At 56.9% G+C, this 17,240-nt stretch overlaps 3 protein-coding genes across 3 annotated transcripts; 2 read left to right on the top strand and 1 right to left on the bottom strand.

The window, feature by feature from the left end:
* Positions 1 to 805: 805 nt before the first annotated feature.
* TGME49_294720 (hypothetical protein) lies at positions 806 to 6,098 on the bottom strand. The gene has a single exon (XM_002370200.2). It carries the CDS (start codon positions 5,107 to 5,109, stop codon positions 2,110 to 2,112), a length of 3,000 nt encoding a protein of 999 aa, XP_002370241.1. The 5' UTR covers positions 5,110 to 6,098; the 3' UTR covers positions 806 to 2,109.
* Positions 6,099 to 8,669: 2,571 nt separating this feature from the next.
* On the top strand, positions 8,670 to 15,113 carry TGME49_294710 (RNA recognition motif-containing protein; the record flags this gene model as incomplete). The annotated part of the gene is made up of 7 exons (XM_002370199.2): positions 8,670 to 9,329; positions 9,685 to 9,882; positions 10,494 to 10,582; positions 11,054 to 11,140; positions 11,742 to 11,962; positions 12,460 to 14,341; positions 14,795 to 15,113. 7 exons carry the CDS (start codon positions 8,670 to 8,672, stop codon positions 15,111 to 15,113), a joined length of 3,456 nt encoding a protein of 1,151 aa, XP_002370240.1.
* Positions 15,114 to 15,180: 67 nt separating this feature from the next.
* TGME49_294705 (hypothetical protein) lies at positions 15,181 to 16,936 on the top strand. Its single transcript, XM_018782241.1, has 2 exons — positions 15,181 to 15,415; positions 15,895 to 16,936. Exons 1-2 carry the CDS (start codon positions 15,218 to 15,220, stop codon positions 15,988 to 15,990), a joined length of 294 nt encoding a protein of 97 aa, XP_018638575.1. The 5' UTR covers positions 15,181 to 15,217; the 3' UTR covers positions 15,991 to 16,936.
* The last annotated feature ends 304 nt before the right edge of the window (positions 16,937 to 17,240 follow it).

Genomic DNA, 17,240 nt, shown 5'->3' with positions numbered 1-17,240 from the left:
CGTGCCTGGTGCGACCGAATTTTTCCAGAGGAAAATCCGAGAGAGATCTTGTCGCTTGCCGACGGCAATGGAATTTCTACAGTACTAAGACACCAGTGACGAGATAAACACAGGCACCCAAGTTACTTATGTCTGCTGACATTCCACTCCCTAGGATACTGAGTGAGATTCCAGTTATGAGAGATGCAGACACCAAACGTTCTTTCACAAGAGCCAGAGCAGAGCAAGAAAAGACAGTTTTTCTACTCGCATGCACAAAAGAGGCTGCGAGACGGAACATTCGAGCCCCTGTCACTCCACGCAGACTCGTCCGTGGAGCACTCTCCCCACGCTGTTACTCTACGACTTCAAGAGAGAAGCATCTTTTATGAGGGCCGCGACGACCCTGAGCACCTTTACGCCCCTTGAATCGCAGTGAACATGAGCGAACCTTCGTTGAGCGACTCAGAGACCTGCTTTTTCCCTTTGGATCTCGGAAACAGGAAGACATTCAAAATACAGACACGGATGATCTGCGACTCGTTGCTCTCCGATCGGTGCTGCTGAAAGACTGTTCGACGTCACAGCTGTCTCCATGCGGGGTTCGACCAAAAGGTTGCTGTCAACATTTTTTGCGCGGATAAGCCGAGAATCGAGAACCAGCGACTTGTCTCTACTTCTGTGGTGTCTCTTCTCACCCATGCGCTGCTGAAAGTGTGTGTTTACTTCCAAACCAGTGGTTTGTCGTGCTTCCGGTCCAGACAGGTGCCTGGCCCTGTCGGCACCCCCCAGAGCGTTGGGAGGGACACCGACGAACCTGATTTGCATTTCGTTTGTTTCTCTGCAAAGGCTGTCAAGTTTTCCGAGACCCCAAGTCCGCGGAGTTTGCAACTGCGAAAAAGTAACTCTTTGACTTGATTGCTGCGCGATTTCCAAGCCCCCACCTGATTCCAGACTCTTCAGCAACAGCCGATACCAGCGACTCCAGCCGTTTCAGAGGCGCAGTCTCTTCCCCCCCGCCGAAAGAGGAAAAGCGACTTTTTTTTCTGACATCCCCGAAACGGATTGACATAGCTACGGAGCGTCAGTTCTCTGCCTGGGGAGACACATAAAACACCCTCTTGTCAGCTCTGGACGCCCTTTGATACACCACCACCAGAGTACACAGAGTCACAGAACTTTGGATTGACATGGGAGTCGAATAAAGAGTCACGACTAATCCACTGGTTGAGCAGGTGAAGTAAAGATCGGCACAAGAGCTGCAAAGCTAATTGACCAGAGCGCCAACGCGATCCGAGTGTTTGGGGGAACCCCTCCGTTTTGTGAGGCTAGACCGCGAAAGCCTTCTTGTCTGTCGCTTCATGCGGAAACAGAAAGTGGAGAAAGTCGACGCCTCTCTCCGTATCGCGGCCCGAAGAACTCGGGCGTACACGCATACACACACACACACAGGGCAAAGATCTTGAAGAATCCAAGAGTTTCCTGGGGCTTCTTCGTGACAAGAAGGTGAAAACGCATTCCTTTTCAGAGGCACAAAAACCACACAAACTCGCGCCCTTTTTACTTCTGACTGAGACAAGAGACAGCTCCCCACTAACAGCCCATGACATGCAACTCGTTCTGAATCGACTTGAGCGTTGCTCGCTCTTCTTCCACTCCGAAGAACCAGCAGCGGTCTCTGTAAATATGTTTTTCTCCCCGACAACTCTCAAACCTGCTGTTCTGCGTCATGCCCGGCATCTCCCTTTCTCCTTTTCTTGACGAATTTCCCTCTCGAAAAAAAACCGGAGCCCCCAAGAATCTCCTCTGCATTCGAGTCCAGAATCGACAGACCCACTTACGCACTCTCTCCCTGTTCTCCACCTTCCTCTCCTTCCCTCTTCCACCCTCTTCGTACACACAACTCGCATCAGTGCTCGACCTACCTACATAAGAGACATGCATATATGCACACATATATGAATAGTGTACATACACATGTGTATGCTGTACACGCGAGCTGCATGCATATAAATATATATGAAATGTGCATGTAATACTCCTGAAGCGTAGATGCGGCAATCTGGAGGTTGGTTGAACTTTGTTCTAACGTTTGCTTCACACGATGCATGCGAGGTCTGAACTGGAGAGTCAGAAAAAGACAGGAAAGTACTGTCGACTCCCGTGGAGTTTTCGTCGACACACTGGGCACTCCTTTTTGACCATGAGCGCATGCTCGAGACATCCTTTGCAGAAAGCATGCCCACAGATCGTGACCATGGTTTGATCGTTGTCATCTGGCGAGTAGAGCGCCCGGAACTTCTCTGTGTACTTTCGTCTCTGTGCTGCCCTATCGACCGCGGACTTCTCTCCCTTTCGACCGGCCCCGCGTCGCCGTCGAGCGCGTCCCCTCCCGGGGCTCCAGCTCTCGGTCTCTTCGCCGACCGCCGGCTCCGCCTGGACCTCTGTGCCCCCTTCTTGCTCTCCTGTCCGACGCGGAGATGCCGGCGCGCCGTCTTCTCCAGGTCCAGCTCCGTCGCCGTCCGCCTTCTCTCCAGACCCTCGTCGTCCACTCAGTTCCGCCTCTTCTTCTTCCAGCTCCTCCATCAAACGAAAAACGTCTGTGTGTCTGCGCTTCAGGTTCAGGAGACAGATCGCGCACCGCGGCACATGGACATCGTCCTCAGGCTGCGACGCCGTCTCCGGAGTCGCCCGAGACGCCGCGCTGAAGGCCTGAGAGACCCCGGAGAGCGGCGGAGACACTGAGGCAGCGCGGGCCTCCTGGGGCGCTGGAAACCGCGAGAAATCGAACGCGTCTCCACCGAACCCCCGGCGTAGGCGACTGTTTTGATCTTCTCGGATAAACTCGACGGCCTCATCGTCTTCCTCCTCGACAGCGATGATCTCCAGGTCCTCTCCACCCTCGTCCTCCTCTGCCCCTGTTTCACCGGACACAGAGACCGAGGCGGAGACACTTCCGGGTCGTGGAGACAGCCTCGCGGAGAGCTGTTCCGTCTCCTGCTCTTCGTCCTTTTCATCTTCGGCCTCGTGGTCGGCGTCCACCTCGGGAGCCTCTGTCGCCTCGCCAGCCGAGTCGAGCACTGCAATGTCGTCGTCGTCTCCGCTGTCGACGCTGATTGCTGCGTGGTGAACTCCCATTTCCTCCACGCTTTCTGCGTCTTCCTCGCGCTCGCGCTGCACCGTCTCCGTCTCTTCCAGACGAGAGTCTTCCACTCCGAAAAGAGGTTCTCGCACTCCCTCGAAACGCTCCTCCAGTTCACTGTGAGCAGTGAGAGAAGAACGAGAAACCTCCACACCGCCGGGGACTGGAGAAACCCCCTGGCGGCCTCCGTCGCAGCCGAGAACGGACGAACATGTCCCTCGCAGAGAAAGCGGCTCCGCAGAAGCGACTCCCGGTGCAACGACCTGAGAGGCTTCTTCGCGTTCGTCTCTTGGGCTGTCGATGTAACGCACTGCGACGCGGCTCTGCTGTTGAACTGGCTCCTCAGACTCGGACAGCTCCTCGCTCGGGGTCCCCTGGCCGGGGACTTGGCGCATCCGACTTTCCGCCCACGACAACTCGTCGATTGCGTCGCTGCGAACGGCGCTCTGTGTTTGAGGAAAGTTAAATTCTTTTGGCGCTTCTTGGGGTGCGCTCGACATTTCACAGGCTTCCTTCTGAGCTCTTCTTCTCTTTGCTTCAACAGACGGCTGCTCCTCTGATCGACTCCGCCGACGATGCAAATCTCCACGATGATCCTCCTCTTCTCCTTCTCCTTCTTGTTTCGTCTCTTCTTCTTCTCTCCCTTTATCTTCAAGTGTCTCCTCTGGACTGTCTCTCCGTGAGTGCATCCGTGGGGAAAACGCTGCGTCGGAGGCGCAAGCAGCTGCAGAGGGGGAGACGGAGGGCGGGAGACGAGGAGAGTCGAAGGACGCGTTTCGGCATACGCCAAAAGGAAGAACGAGCGACGGAAACTCTCGCGGAAGGGCCGCGCCTTGGCCAGTGTTCTCCGCCTCGTCTACAGTCTCCCCACTCAGCCGGGGTCGACCGGCAGCAGCGCCCATTCTACAGTTTCTCCCTTCTTCTTCCGAGTCGCTGGCGAGGAGTTTCAATGCAAGTTTCCTCGCGCTTCCGGCGCCGGCTTCTCGGCTGTCACTTCGCTCTGGTGCATCTCTGTCTGCGTCCGGCGTCTCCACACAAACGTCTTCTGTCTCCCCCGAGGCTGCGTGAGAGTTGCGCGCCGTGACTCGAGGACGCGGACGAGAAACGCCGACAGCGAACGACCGCGCGTTCCCAGCGGCACCCGCGGAAGGCCGCGACACAGAGACAGAGGGCGAGACGAAGTCCGAATCTTGTTCGGAGGACAGAGACGCTGCGCGACAGCCGGCAGCAGATGCAGGCCACTGCAGAGCCTCCGTGGACGAAGTTGACGCAAATCCAGATTCAGAAAGGTGCGCTTGAGCTAGATGAGAGGAAGAGAGAGAAGAAGAGAGAGAAGAAGAGAGAGAAGAAGAGAGAGAAGAAGAGAGAGAAGAAGACGGGAGAGAAGGAGAAGGGGGAGAAGAAGAGAAAGAAGAAGGGAGAGAAGAAGAGAAAGAAGAAGGGAGAGAAGAGGAGGAGAAAGAAGAAGAAGGAGCACCACCAATGTAAGGTGAGAGTTGCCTTGAAGAGGTTGAAGAGGACAGACACGAAGGGTCGTTTGTATTTGAAAAAGACAAGGAGGACCCGATACGCGGCCCAGTGTCGGAGTTCAGAGAAAAGCCTTGATCTTGTGAAGGACCATCTGGGGAAGACGATAGACAATCTCTGTTTCCTCGACCTGGAGGAGCCTCAGACGCTCTGCGAGAGTAGAAGAAGCCGCTTCCAGAGTCCAGCGCGAGAGCCACCGCTTCCTCAAGGTCTTCGTTTGCCTCTTGGCTCTCTGCATTTCTGCCGCTGGGCTCTTTTTCGGGAGACAGTTCGAAGCTGCTTTCTTCAGTGTCTACCTCCTCCCCTTCTCGGGATCTGCTGTGGCGGTTCGCAGGCAGATTCGCCGCGGATCTCGTTTCTCCCAAGCGTTCGCGCTGGGAGGCCCCGCTGTCTCTGGAATGGAGACATGACGTCGCGTCCGACGGATCTGCGCCGAAAAGCTGTTGCGGAAGAGAAGACATGGTCGGGTGTCGAGTTCTGCGCAGTTCGGAAAAAGGAAGCCGCAGAGGCGCGCTCCGAGGTGCATGCGAGCTACATCGCGGCCTTCGCGACCACCGGCGAGACGCCAATTGGAAGAGGGAAGAGACGAGACAGAAGAAGAGAGAAAACGGGGGAAGACGAGAACAGCCGAGGGAGAGAAAAAGGAAAATGAGAGAAGGAAAATGAGAGGAGGACGGGGCTTCGAGGAGAAAAGGAAGAACGCGAAGAACGCGATGGTGGACCGAATGAAGGAAGAGATCTTCTTTTTTTTCGCGTGAAGACCGGAGAAAGTGGAGACGCGGCAACTTTGAGGCACCGGCCTGTGTGGCGCCGAAACTTACGAAAAATGGACTTTCTGTTTTCGCAGAAGGAAGGGTAAACAGAAGGGATATCGAGAATGCAGCCAGAGAAAAGGAGAAACGCGAAAAAGTAGAGAGCGTCTCCTTTTTTGAGACAGTCAAGCGCGTCGGCAACCACGCACCAGCTGTTTGACACCGACGATTGGAAGTGGAAATCGCGGCGTTTTCCAGATCGCGTTGGAGCGCAGGAAAAAGAGACCCTTGAGAGCAGAACGATTCTGCTCCCTAAATCTCCCGAACGAGTCTGTCGCTCTGCGTCGCCAGACTCTCCCTCGCGGTCGCCGCCTTTCCTGCAGCTCGAAAGAGAAAAGAGAGAGACAGCACAGAGGTTTGCGCTTCTGGGAGAAAGAAAAACGCGACAGAAGAAGGAGACGAAGAAAGGGGTGCGCCGGCAGATACCCATCGGAGGGAAACCGCCGTCCTCTGTCACGGCAGGACTCCGAATTCTGCAGGAAAAAAATGTTTTCGCATGGAAGAAAGACGGCTTTCAAAAGGAGAGCTCGTCCAGAAGCAGCCGCCTTCGGCCGCCGCACTTGCCTTTGTTCGCGAGGCGGTCCAGAGTCTCAGCGTTCTGCCTGCACTTTGATCGCGGAGGGTCGACAGAGAAATTGCTTGCTTCCCCGCAGAAAAAACCAGACAAGGAAAACTGGAAAAAGTGACTCGGCAAAGACCGAGAGGGCCAGAGAGCCGCCGTGCAAGCGAAAGGCGAAAAAACAGCGTTCCTGCGCCTTCTCACCTCGCGACTCTCGCAGCGGGCGCCGCACGGGAGACTCTGGTAGCCTTTGCGTTTTTTCTTAGGAACAGCCGAATTTTCGAAAGAAGACGACTGAGGAAAATCGAGAGAACTCTGGGAACCTCGCCTTGCGTGAAAGTAGAAACTTGCACTCTCTCTTGTCCCGGTGCAACCGAACCCCCCCAAAAAAAACCAAGACAAGACGCGAATGAAGAATGCCGTCGGAGGGCTCGCTACAAAGAAAGAAACGTTCTTTCTTCTTTTCGCTTCAACGCAAACAAACACTTGCAGGAGGGAGGGAGACCACGACCAATCTTCGTGAGACCCACCCCAAGACAGAAAAAGTCGATTGGTGCCATTTCCTTCGTCCAGCCCGGCGCAGACGGCTGAGCAGACGACGGGGAAAAGCGAAGAACCGCTTCTCGTTTGCTGTCGATTTTCTCAACGTTTGTCTTTCACTCGGATCGCTCGCCTTCACGTGAGTTGCCCTCGAGTCGTACGAATCGGATGCAACGCTGCCTCGACGCCGGGTCCCCAGGAACTTCAGCAACCAGACGCGAGAGAGGACTTCGCTGCACACTGTTGTATTCTTGTCAAAAGTTCCCACCGTTTGCGACAGTCTCCTTCTTTCGGTGCGGAGAGCGTGATCTGCTCTCTTTCCAAGTTAGATTCAGTGTTGTTCCACGACGCAAAAAGGTCGAGGAAAAGAAACGTCGTAGGTGACAACACTCTACGCGGAACACCCTGAAAGCACACGGACCTCTCCGACAGTTTCTCAGGGGTGGAAGCGGTCAACTGATAGTGAAGCGAGTGTAAATGCTCGGGCGTTATTCCGGATCTACACAGCCTAAATTGCTTTGGAGAACTCACTCGAAAAGCGGTGTGAAAGCCGAGAGCGAAGCCGTGTGCTCACCGTGAAGCTACCAGCTGCGCTTCTTCTTCTGACGAAAGACTCTGCGGCAGTGGCAACTCCCCCGCAGGAGAAAAGACTCGCCTTTTTTCCTTTCGTGCATTTCTCGAAAGGAATACCCCGAGAAACCTTGCCTTTCCTTCCTGAACAGGGAGCCACCGGCACACCTGGCTCGCCTCTCATGCCTGTGGTCCTCGGTGCGACCCCCCTGCAGTACAACGCCTGTTTCCGTCTCGTGCAACGTCCTTTTGCAGGCGAAAATCGTTTTCTAACATTCTCCTCGGCTGCCCACCTCTTCCTTGCAGTGTGCGTGTATTGCGAATCAAAAAAGACAAAGTTTTCTTCACTTGCCTTTCTGCCTGGCGCTGCTGCCGCTCCCAGAGTAGACAAGCGGGGGAAAGAGTAAAGAGTCGAGACAGCGACTTCATGAGAGACACGCACCTTGTTCGCTGCATTTCTTTGTCTTCTCTGGTGTTATTGCGGCGCTTCTCAGTTTCTTTTTCTTGGACTGCGGAAAATTTCGTTCCGCTCCCCCCCGCTGCTGTGCATGTGTGGGAGGCGAGAGCAGCAGCCGACGCGCGAGGCTGAGGGGGGAGACCTCGAGTTCCTTTCGAGTTTTTCTCCGGAGAAATCTCTCTTTTTTCGGTGGGAACTGGCGTCGAAAGCGTTTCTTTGTTGCGTCCTTCTCTAGTCGTTGTGCTCGGCCTCGAGAATTGGTGCCAGACTCGGCGCGGGGGCCTCTGGGAGCGTGACGAAGGAAGAGTATATTTCTTCCTTGATCTTTCGCTCTGAAAAGTCGCCACGCTCCTATTCTTTTCTCCCATCAAATCCGCGGCGATCTGTCCGAGCCACTCGGTAGGAAAACGGATTTCCAGAGGAAACCCCGCTGTTAAAGAACTCCCGTCCGCGCCGCGCGCCCAGTGCGATTTTTCTCCGGAGCTCTTCGCCTGCAAGAGTCTCCGCGTATCTCTCTCGCCTTGCACCCTCTGTTTTGTTTTTCTTCATCGCGGTTTCGATGTTTTTCTTCAGTTGAAGTGAACTCTTCGTCTCCGTTCCTTTCTCCTTGCAGCAAGCCGTTTTTCGCCTCCCGCTGAACGCCCCGTCGTCCCCCCAAGAATCTGCACTTTCTGGCCGATGCTTCTCCTCTTGTCTTCCCTCGCGCGCCCACTCTCTTCTCTTCGTCTGTCTGTTGTTTCTTCCTCATCTGTCTGTCTTTGTCCTCCGTCGTCAAAAAAATCGCGAAGCCTGTACATGCACACGAAGAAGGTCTTGCGTTTTTCGCGTCTCCGCTCCCTCTCTCGAGTCCAGTCCCGCGTCGTGCCTCCACGTTTTCTCTGTCTCTCTCGCTCCTTTTTTTGCCGCTGTTCTTCTCTCCGCCTTCTCTTCCCTCCGTGAGTTTGTTGCCTTCGTCTCGCTTCGCGCTTCCCTCGACCCCGCCGCGTCCTTCTCCCTCGACCTGCTTCGTCTTTCGTCTCTGCTGAAGAGCTTCCCCTTGCTTGTCCGCTCTCTTTTGACCAAGTGTCCGCGGCCGCTCTGAAAATGTTGGGGGGGGCGTCAGGCCTGGGGGCCGCGCCGACGCGCGCGCTGTACAGCACCGCAAACGTTCTGTACATCAAGAATCTGTCTCCCTTGGTGACGGAGGATCACATTCGACAGATCTTCACACACTGCGGCGAAATTCTGAACATCGGCTTCAAGGCGTACCTCAACAACCCAGCGCAGCGCTATTGCGTCCTCGAGTTCAAGGATTCTGCGGGCATCACGGCGGCCTCGCAGCTCAACAATACGCCTCTCCTCAACGTCCCCATGACGGTTACGGTCGTCGAACCTGCGGGCGGCGGGACCTTCATCGCCGCGCCAGAGGCCCTCGCGGGCGCTTCCGGCGCGCTGGGCTCCAGTTCGCTGGAGGCGCTCGCGAAGCAAGCCGCCTTGAATGTGCAGCATCCCGTTGGCCAACCAGCTCTCGCGCCGGGGCAAGTCGGCGAGGGCGTCCGCCAGCTGCAGCAGCTCCAGCAGCAGCAGCTCCAGCAATTCGAGGCAAACGGCGCGCTGGGAGCCGGAGCCCAGCTCGCGACTGCAGGCGCGGTCGCGGCGCTGGGGGGACAGGCCGGCGGCGCCGCGGCCTTCGGGGCCATGCCCCTCAACAGCCAGATGAGCGTCGTCGAAATCGCCATGCAAAACCACCTCAGCAACTTGCAGGTATGAACTCGCGGCCTTCGAGGGGAAGGGAGAGAGAGAAAACGTCCGCAAAAGCGGCAAACCGTCGTTGGAGACCCGCGTTTCGTGAATCGAGTGTGGGGAACGGGGGGGGGGGGGCTTTCAAAGGGCGACGTCGCGTACGCGAAGGCCAGAGGCGAAAAAAAAACCAGCGAAAAACATGTGTGTCTGGCCTTTGTCCGTGAGGCGCTTGGGGTGCTGTCACTGTGCTGTTTTTTCCCTGTCCTCTCTCGAGTCTCTGTTTTGCTGCGTTCTGTCTTCTCAAAAACGCGTTCTTCCTGCCCAGCACTGAAATGTCTCTTTCTCTGTGTGTCTCTCTCTCCACTTTCTTCTCCAGGCTGTTCAGTCAGCCGCTCTCCAGGCGAAGATCCTCGCAGAGAAGAAGAAAACCGAACTGGGCCTAGGTGTCTCCATCGGTCCCGGCGCCGGCGGGCTGCTCCCGGCTGCGGCCTCTCTGGTCACCGGGTGCCCCCACAAGGAGACAGAGCTCCAGCAGTTGGGGAGGACGGTGTTCGTCGAGAACTTCCCCGAAGAGGTGAGGAGCAGAGACCGCGCGTGCAACTCCGGAACATAAGTTCCTGTGCGTATCCGCGGCGGCGCGCAACCTCTTTCAGGCGGGGCTGCGCGCAGCGCTGGCGTTCTGTCGGAGCCTGGAGCAAGGTCGGAGTCCTTGCCTGCGCTTGCGCGACAGAGCGTGAAGCGGAGAGTTGAAAGGAGGGAGAAAGAGATCAACAAAAGTTGTGAGGTTCTTCTGGACAAGGGAGGGGAGAGAGACCTCGAGCGGCCTCTCGCAGGCTGTGCTGTGACCCCGTTAGCTCGAACGGCAGCCGCACACCAGGAGAAGAAAGGCGCGCCACAAGAAGCGAGACCGTTGGGGAACTGACAGAAGTTTCGCAAGGTTCCAAGGCCAGAAGGCAAGAGGCCGCGACGGAGAAGTCGCGACAAAAGAAAACGGTTTGGGACGGAAGAAGACGAGGCGAGAGTCTTTCTCGTTGGGCAGATCTCGCGTCTTAACTTTGAAATGCACCTGTGGAGAAACGCTCACAAGAAACAGTTGTTGAGCTGGTGTGTCTACAAGACCGCGTAAAAGACGGATGAGAGCGTGCAGAACAAGACAGAACTCCATGTGCTGCGATTTATTCTCAGTACGAAAAAGAGGAACTCCATCTGCTCCTTCGGGACTTCGGGAAGATCTCCAACCTTCGCTTCGGCCAGCATCCTGAGAAAGGATCCAAGTAAGGAAACAACGGATGGCAAGAGTGAAAACACTGGAAAAGAAGACTCTCCACATGCTACATGTATCTGTGTGATTATTTGCCTTCGATGAAGCCCCTCGTCTCGATCTTCATGACTTCCTGATCTCCTGGATTCCAGTGTCCTTGGGGTAGCATCGGCTCGAGATCCGAAGGGAGGAGGGAACAGCAACCAAAGGAGCAAACATCTCGCAGAGCTCCTTCAGAAGTCCTGATTCTCCTCGTCTCCCTCGATTGCTCGCGTGACGTCCTTCGCGTCCTCTTCGCATGTCTCTGTATGTAAACGTAGAGGACTTCCCTCTTCCGAAAGTCGCAGTTGTCTCCCCCCGCAGTGCATCTGTGTGCTCGTGATTCTTTGCTTTGGGGGCCTCGCTGTATCCGCGAAGGCGCGCGCTTTCAACTCTTCTTCCTGGCTGCATCCGAAAAAGGTTTCTCTCAAAACTGTTTCTGCAGGTTCGCCGTTGTCGAGTTCGAAACCGCGGAAGAGGCGCAGTTTCTGCGAGGCATGGATGCGAAGCCAATTGGCAATTTGACTCTAACGTGAGTGCTGTTGCCTTTGAAGGCCAGGAAAGAAAGACCAGCAGGAGACAGCGTTGTGTCTCCGTGTCTGGCCGCGTTCAGTGTCGGTAGTCAAGCTCGATTTACGCGCCTCTCTGCATGCATGTTCCGGTGGTGTCCATGGTTTTCTCTCTCCACGCGCCGTCAATCCTGCGTTTCCTCTTCTGGGGAATCCACGAATCTCGCGCTGCAAACTCGCACATCCGTCGACTGATGGAGAGCGCGGCGGGGCTTCGGCTGTTCCGGTGGCGTCGCCGTCGCTCTGCGAGGGCTTTTGTGTCGACGGATTGACCGTGAAAAAGTGAACGTGGATCTCGGACAAGCAGGCAGAGAGTTCTCGCCAGGCTCGAGAGCGAGCCGTTGCAACTCTTATCTGTGTTCTTCCTGTGGGTCGCGGCAAAACTGAGGCAGAGACGTCCACGCACATTTCATGTCGATCTCTCGGCCGTTTGCGGGGACTGGCGACTCTTTTCTCAGTCTCCATCCTTCCTTGACGTTGACTTCCGTCTTGCTGTCCCCCTCCCCCGTATCGTGGCGCGTCCTGTTCCCCACTGCTCCGTTCTCCGTGCGGTCCTTTCTTCAGGATCAAGGAGTCGCAGTCGGTGGTGAACTTTCGCGACCCGGACGGCGTTCTGTTCGATGTGCCACCGCCGCCGATCCTCGCGGTGTTGAAGCAGCAGCAGACGCCGGAGGCCCAGCAAGAGGCTCTGCAGAGCAAACTGAAGGAGGTGAAGTACGCGAAACTGGAGATCGAAGAAAAGTTCAAGGCTGCGACGCGCCCCAAGCGCGAGAGCAGAAGCCGAGGTGAGACGAAAAAGACACGACAAACGAAACTACGGGGAAAGCTTCCACTGAAGGCGACGGACAGCCGGGGAGTGCTTGGCGACTTGGTGTCGTTTTTCTTGACGACAAGACCTTTTCTGTCGGCCATTGCAGCGAGCGTACAGTTCTCCATCTACGCATCTGTATAGAGATATACCTGTATCCTTCTGTCTGGTGGGCGGTGCGCGTACCCTTATATGTCCTTCTGAATCTCTGTTTCTGCAGAGAGACGTTTCGTAGGAGTTTTCGTTTCTCCTGCTCTGTTTACTGCTGAGGTGCCTTCGTGCTGGAACGTTCTCCGCTTTTCGTTCGTCGCTTTCAGGACTGTCGTCTGCGTTTTTGTCTTTCGAAGCCTTCGCGTCCGCCTCTCTGCGCGATCGGTCCATAGTTCCCTTCGGCTTCGTCTCTCGTTTGAGGTTTCTGACGCGCTTCTTCTCTCTGCTCTGTTCTCTCTGCTCTCCTCGCCTCTCTGCTTTCAGGTGTCTCCTCGCGTCGCCGACGTCGGAACCGGAGCAGCAGTGGGAGCGTCGAAGCGCCGAGAGGAAGAAGTCTGTCCCCAGGGCGTCGTGGGTCGGTTGAGAGGAAGCGAAGAAAGGAGGAAAGGCCCGAGCGCGGACGAGACTCCTCTCGCAGTCTCTCGGCCGGGGCTCGCGGAGGTAGCGGCGCGGGGCGGAGCCTCCGCGGGGGAGGGCGCGGAGAGAGGCGCGGGGCCTCGCGGTCGCCGCGAAGGAGCCTCGAGAGACGCGGCGACAGCAGAGGCCGGTTGGGTTCAGAGGGCGCCGGACGCGGCCGGGAGCGAGCTGTCGCGAGCGGAGCTCGAGCCCCGAGACCGGTGGAGGCACGCCGGAGCATCAGCCGGTCGCCCGACATGACGGAGACGCGACGCAGCGGGGAGACCGCACAGAAGGACGAGGTGCAGCGGGATGGGTCCCGGCTGTCTCCGCGAGAAGCCGAGCGAGAGGGCGACGGCTGCAGCGACGAGGCTCGAAAGCATGTGAGCCGGAGCGCATCCCGGGAGGCGGGTCGGGCGCGAAAGCCAGAGGGGCGTCCCAAGAACCTGGGGGTGACAGCCGGACCTGAGGCCCTTCCGAGTGGGGACAAGAAGCCCACAGGCCCTGCGGCAGAGAATGGCCTGGCCCGCTGTGCTGAGGCCTCGGAAAGCGAGCCTGAGAGTCCTGGGCTCGGGCGCAGGGCCAGGGACACGAAGGAAAGAGACGGGAGGGGCGGGGACTTGCGAAGTCCGCGAAGACGCGGGACGCTCTCGAACAAGCGCGACGCTTTCTCGTGCTCTTCGCGTTCACCGTCAGCGGATCGCCGAAGGGCGTTGAGAGAGACCGAAAGGAAACGACCTCTCGACGCGTCCGCCTCCCGGTCCCCCTCGGGGCCTCGCCAGAGACCCCCAGGTGCCTGGCCCCACGGTCCACAGACCCAACGGGGCGCGGACCCGCGCTCCTCGTCGCGGTCGCCGGAGGGCCGCAGCGGAGCGCGGCGGCGCTTGTCTCCTTTCTCGAAGAAAAAGGAGGACAGGGACCTTTCGAGGGAGCGAGGTGGCAGAGCCGGACCCAGTCGGCTCTCGGTAGACGGTAGACGCGGAGGCCCTGAGAGACGAGGCAGACGGTCCGGGTCGAGGAGACACTCCTCACTGTCGGACAGCGACCGGAGTCCTTCTTTCTCCCCAGGGCGCCCGCAGCGAGTCCCGGGGCCTCGGGGACCGTCGGGCGAGTCGGGCCTCGCTTACGGGAGACCCCGACCGCGCCTTTCGGGGCGTCCCGACGCGGAGCGGGGGCCGTCTCCGTTTTCGCGCCGCAGGCGTCGAAGTGTCTCCAGAAGCGGAGACCGGAACTCCGTGGAAGACGGCCGGCTGAGCAGGGGCGGGAGTCGGGGTAGGCGCCCCGGACCTAGCCGCCGCCCGTCGGATCGCCTCGAGCCTGGAGAGGAAGCGATGAGAGACAGAGACGACGACTACTCCCGCGGCGGCTTTCCAGGTCCGCGGATCCGAGGGGACAGACGGGGCGGCGCGCCTTACGGACCGGGGGGCAGAAGGCCCGGCAGCCGCGAGCCTTCGTTTGGGCGCGAATTGCATCCGGGCGAGAAGGGCGACGGCCCCGCGCGGAGTGGCGCCCGCGTGCCGGTTCGCGGCCGCGGGACTGGAGCCCAACTAGCGGAGACAGCCAGCACGGCGTGGGGAGGCCCCGGCCGGATGGAGAAGGGACGAGAAGACGGACCGTTCGGGATGAGAGGCGAAGGGCCGAGAGGACGAGGGAGACAACCCGGAAGGCGGAGACTCGGACGGAGAGACGGCGACTCCGGTGACGAAGGAGGCAGAGATGCGCGCATGGACAGATACAAAAGCCAGTCGAGGTAAGGAATGTGAAAAAAAGCTGGCGAGGACAGCTTTTCTCGAGAGAAGAGCGAAAACATTTCGAAGAAACAGTGGAGCCACCCGCTGCTTTGGCGTCTTTGAGGATGCGCAGATGCCTCTGCGTCCGCATCTGCGCTGTTTGTTTCGAGTGGCTACCTCGCATTGTCTTGGGGGTGTTGTTTTCTCTGGCTTGAGGGACGCCAGAATTCCGCATTGTTCTGGATAGGCAGACCAAACTCGATGTAGAATAGTGTAAATACCCGATAAAACAGAAATCCGTGGACTATGGCGAGAGAGCGACTGCCTGCGCTCCAGAGCAGTCGCCACACGAGTATGTCTCGCCTCCTGATGTCTCCACAGCCGCAAAAGCCGTCTCTTTCCTCCTTTCTTTCGACTCTCTTTGCGTTTCCGTGGACCGCGAAACTCGCGGCTGTGCTGTGTCGTCTCTGCAGATCTCTGAGTGAAGACAGCGACTCTGCGTCCCCCGTCAGTGGCGGCGGCGTCGGGCCGGGCGTCGGAGGCTCTCGCCGTGGCTCCCGGAGCTCCGGCCTCGCTGGGCGCGAGGCCCTCGAAGGCGAAGGCGCGCCTGCTGCCTCTCGCGAGGAGGTCGAAAGGAACGGCGGTGCGAGAGCCCCCCAGGGAGCAGGGGAGTTTCGGAGTGGGTCCGCGGCCGAGGACTCGTTGGGCGCGAAGGATGCAGTCGGACCCAAGCCGATGAATGCTCTGTGCGGCGGGCGCCCTGGGACTCAGGGGAGCGCTGGAACTGCGTGAGAGCCGAGCGAGACCGAGCGCAGAAAGGAGACCCCAGCCGCGAAGTTCGACGCAGAGACAGTGTTACGTATTTGCTCCTTCGCGGAACGTCCATCAAATTGTGAATGTGCATCGTGATTCACTCTTTGTGTTTCGGCACCGTGTTTGTCTCCGGTCGTGTGCCTGAGTCCTTCCGACTGTCGGAGGGAGAAGTTTTTCTGGCATGCCCAAAACTCCAGAGCTGTGTTAGATGGGGACTCGTGTATTGCTTTTTTTCCCTTGCGGAGTCGCCAGACCTTCCGTTGGCCAGGCTCCAGTGTGCGGTACGTCTTGTATCGAAGCAGAGCGTAGAGGATCTTTATTTTGTTTCTCAGTCGCCACACAGGACGCCTATTGATCTGCATGTCTCTCGAACTCGCTGCCCACATGCAACTGCGCCGCGGCTGTTCCTGGGCGCGCCAGTCTGTGTGACTGGTGCACCGGAAGCGAAGGAACAGACTCCTTTGCGTGTCTGCGGGGAAGCTGGTTGGCGTCAGTCGTAGTTTTCTCTGTTTTCCCTCTTGAGAGTTGATCCATCGTCTTCTGCCTTTCTGCAGACGAAAAAGGCTTGCACCGACTTTAGACGCGTCTTTCTTTTCGTGTGTTTGTGTGTTTACTCACTCGCGGACTCGGGGGAGAAGAAAGCTTCGGCTTTCGCCGCGCAAGGCTTTCTCGACGTCTTGTCCGTTTAGTAATCCCAGGAGACCGAACGCATGCGTTTTCTCGACGTTGTGTTTCTCTACTGTTTTCCATGGTTTTCGAGGTGTCTCGACAGACTCCAAGCATCAGCCAAGCGACTGAGAGAGGGAGAGGGCTGGAGGCTTCCTGTGAGATGCTAACTCTCTCAAGGAGACACTGAGGTGCGAGACGGCGAGAGCGAGTCTGCGAAAGAAATCCCCCACACAGCGAGGGCACTTTAGGCTGGAACTACTCCGTTCACAGAGGTCAAAGAGTTTTTTTTTTCGCGTCTCGTAGTTACAAACCGTGAAGAGAGATGCTCTTCAGCACGACCTGGTTGTTTGAATTCGCGAAGGTTGTTCGACCCTGCATGTCTCGAAGTGTATTCTGAAGGTCTTCTGTGGACGAATCGCTTCGGTCGGGCGTCACGGTCCGAGACATTGCAGAGGAAACAAAATTCCAGACCCAAGTGACAGTGTACGCAGGATGCGGGAACGTCTTTGTACCAGTCTGCATGGTGGATCGGAAGTTATGAGACACAGACAACCAAGTTCTTTATGATTGCTGTGCACACCTCCCCCCTGCTCGACGGCAAAACCGTTCATCCACTTGCTAAGCAAGGGCCAGGCCAGCAAGAATCCGATCCGTCGGTTTGCCGTGTGCAGTTCCGGTTCGCGGATCATTTGTACAGAGACGATATCTACTTGTAATGTGAAAGCTACGGTACATGGTCTAGCTGCGATCTCGATGTTTTTAAAAATGCCCGCTTTTTTATGGAGGACTGAAGAGAAACGGGGAGTGAAAAATGAAAGAGGCGAGAAAAGTGTGGTGAAAGGCAGCAGAAGAGGCGAACTAAGCAGACGAAGCACTCAGTCAAAGAGGGAAACCGAGACGGCAGCGAAAGGCAAGAGAAAAAAGGAACAGAGGGCGACGAAATCTAAAGAAACTCCAGACATCAACCTCCATACCAAAGAGGGACTTGCGCCTTGTCGTTACCACTCCAGATCGGAGTTTCGTTCAGGGAAAAGCCGCAACGCATTCGCCCCAGGCACGACGCTCACGGCTCCCTCCCTGCACTTTGTTTTAAACTGCATGCATCGCGACACAACGACCTCCTCGTTCTCGGGCAGCAACTCCTAGGAATCTGACGGTCGCTCCCAAAACATGGATGCGATGCATTTCCTTAATGTAAATATATGCATTCAGATAAACATACCTATACACATATATATATATATATATATATATATGCACATATACGTATACATATGTGTCTATGTCAGTACATGTATATGTACGTAGACACACGCAAACACATGCGTGTGCATGTATGCAGACAAGTGTAAAATTAATATACTTTTTGTCTTGGACTGAAGATAGCGCGTCACTTTTTGAAGAGACTGACGATTAAAATTTCATTTAGACGACTCC

Source organism: Toxoplasma gondii, chromosome Ia, assembly GCF_000006565.2.
Source record: "Toxoplasma gondii ME49 chromosome Ia, whole genome shotgun sequence".
Classification (NCBI taxonomy): Eukaryota; Apicomplexa; class Conoidasida; order Eucoccidiorida; family Sarcocystidae; genus Toxoplasma; species Toxoplasma gondii.
The sequence above is the reverse complement of the archived record's forward strand: the minus strand, read 5'-3'. Positions and strand labels throughout refer to the sequence as shown.